We start from the raw sequence: 1,837 nt of genomic DNA, 5'->3' as shown, positions 1-1,837 counted from the left end.
AAACTTTCATAGTTAGTAGAAATACGCCGTGCTTGAACTACGTACTTACATAAATAGAACAACCACCTTGTACTTAAACTACAAACTTTCATAGATAGTAGAAATACGCCGTGCTTGAACTACGTACTTACATAAATAGTACAACCACCTTGTACTTAAACTACAAACTTTCATAGATAGTAGAAATACGCCGTGCTTGAACTACGTACTTACATAAATAGTACAACCACCTTGTACTTAAACTACAAACTCACACAGATAGTAGAACCACGCTTAAGCTACGTACTTACATAGATAATATAACTATGTTGTGTTTAAACTACAAAATTTCCTAGATAGTACAATGACGTTGTACTTAACCTAGATACTTACATAGATAGTACAATCACGTTGTGCTTAAACTAGATACTTACATATATAGTAAAACGAATTTGTAATTAAATTACAAACTTACATAGATAGTGGAAACACATTTAGCTTAATCTACATATTTATATAAATAGTATAACCACGTTGTTTTGAACAACATACTTACATAGGTAATACAACCACTGGTAAGTAGATAATCCCTTTATTATGTTTTCTGTCATTATTGAAATTGCTCCTAGTATGCCTATCACAGGCTCTTTAACGTTGTAAATTTTCGTTAGAATTATAACTAATGGTAACATTAGAACTGCCTTTGCTATGCTAAAGATGGCGCTGACATCGGAATATTGCGTTACCTCCCAGTTGTACATCTTTTGAGCGTAAAAGTAACCAATTGATGAGGTACCTGAAAATAAGGGTGATTTATGTCATCAAGTAACTAACATCACAGATTTTAAATTAATAGATTAATTACTAGAAATTAAAATTATTTACATATCATTTGCACCAATATAGAGAAAATCGTATGTTTGTATTTTGTAAGTTTCCTACGTAGAACGTTTACTTATTTAGGTTTCTATATAATTTATGCAAGTCACTTCTCTTTACATTAAAAATGTTATAAAAACCATTTTCTTGGTCCTGTCCTGATTCTTTTCAAACGTTATGAAAAACCTCTTTTATCTAAGTAATCTTACTTTTTATCACAATGTAGGGATAAGTTAAAAACAACTGAAATGAACACAGTATTTAACTTTTATTTAGACCGCACAGAGTTAATTAATATTGATTGGAGAATAAAACAGTTATATCGTAACATAAGTAATTACTCCACTATTATCTAGCTTTTGATATTGTCAACCAGCACGACACCTGGGCCAAAACGATAGATCAGAGACTCCAAGATATAACCATATTCATCCCTTGTTTTGAACAGTCGATTACAGAGAGAGAGAGAGGGGACAATAAGTCAGCAATACCTGCCATTCACATGGCTACTATTAACCCTTAGTTTGCTGCTTGCGTAAATTTGCCTATCACTCTATGCGCAAAGATTTGCGAATTTTTGCGCTGGGCCATTCAAAATGTTGCGCGCAAAATGCTTGCATCATATCATGTCAACCGTAGTTGAAGGTTTAAATGAACACTAACCAGTAATCCATGTCCAGTCAACAAAGATAATATTAAAAGAAAATATTACAGAGTAACATTTTAAGTTACTGTAAATGATTGATCACCTCTACAGAATGGAATGTGTATTGTGAATGATTGGTCAGCTACAGATAGATGTGTATTGTGAATGACTGGCTAGCTAGAGAAGTATGTGTATTTTGAATGATTGGTCAGCTAAAGAAAGGAATGTGTATTGTGAATGATTGGTAAGCTACATAAAGAATGTATATTGTGAATGATTGGTCAGCTACATAAAGAATGTATATTGTGAATGATTAGTCAGCTACAGAAAGAT

General features: G+C 32.3%; 1 protein-coding gene across 1 annotated transcript in view; it reads right to left on the bottom strand.

Moving 5' to 3' along the window:
* Positions 1-1,837, bottom strand: part of LOC106473732 (proton-coupled folate transporter-like) — a 14,649-nt gene that overhangs the window by 4,235 nt on the left and 8,577 nt on the right. Inside the window, exon 3 of the mRNA XM_013934411.2 lies at positions 536-775. Within this exon, the coding sequence (XP_013789865.2) occupies positions 536-775 (240 nt within the window). The remainder of the gene's footprint in view (positions 1-535; positions 776-1,837) is intronic.

The sequence above is a fragment of the Limulus polyphemus genome, unplaced genomic scaffold (assembly GCF_000517525.1).
Source record: "Limulus polyphemus unplaced genomic scaffold, Limulus_polyphemus-2.1.2 Scaffold6448, whole genome shotgun sequence".
In the NCBI taxonomy this organism is placed as follows: Eukaryota; Metazoa; Arthropoda; class Merostomata; order Xiphosura; family Limulidae; genus Limulus; species Limulus polyphemus.
Note: the sequence above shows the minus strand (reverse complement) of the source record. Positions and strands in the feature narration are given on the sequence as shown.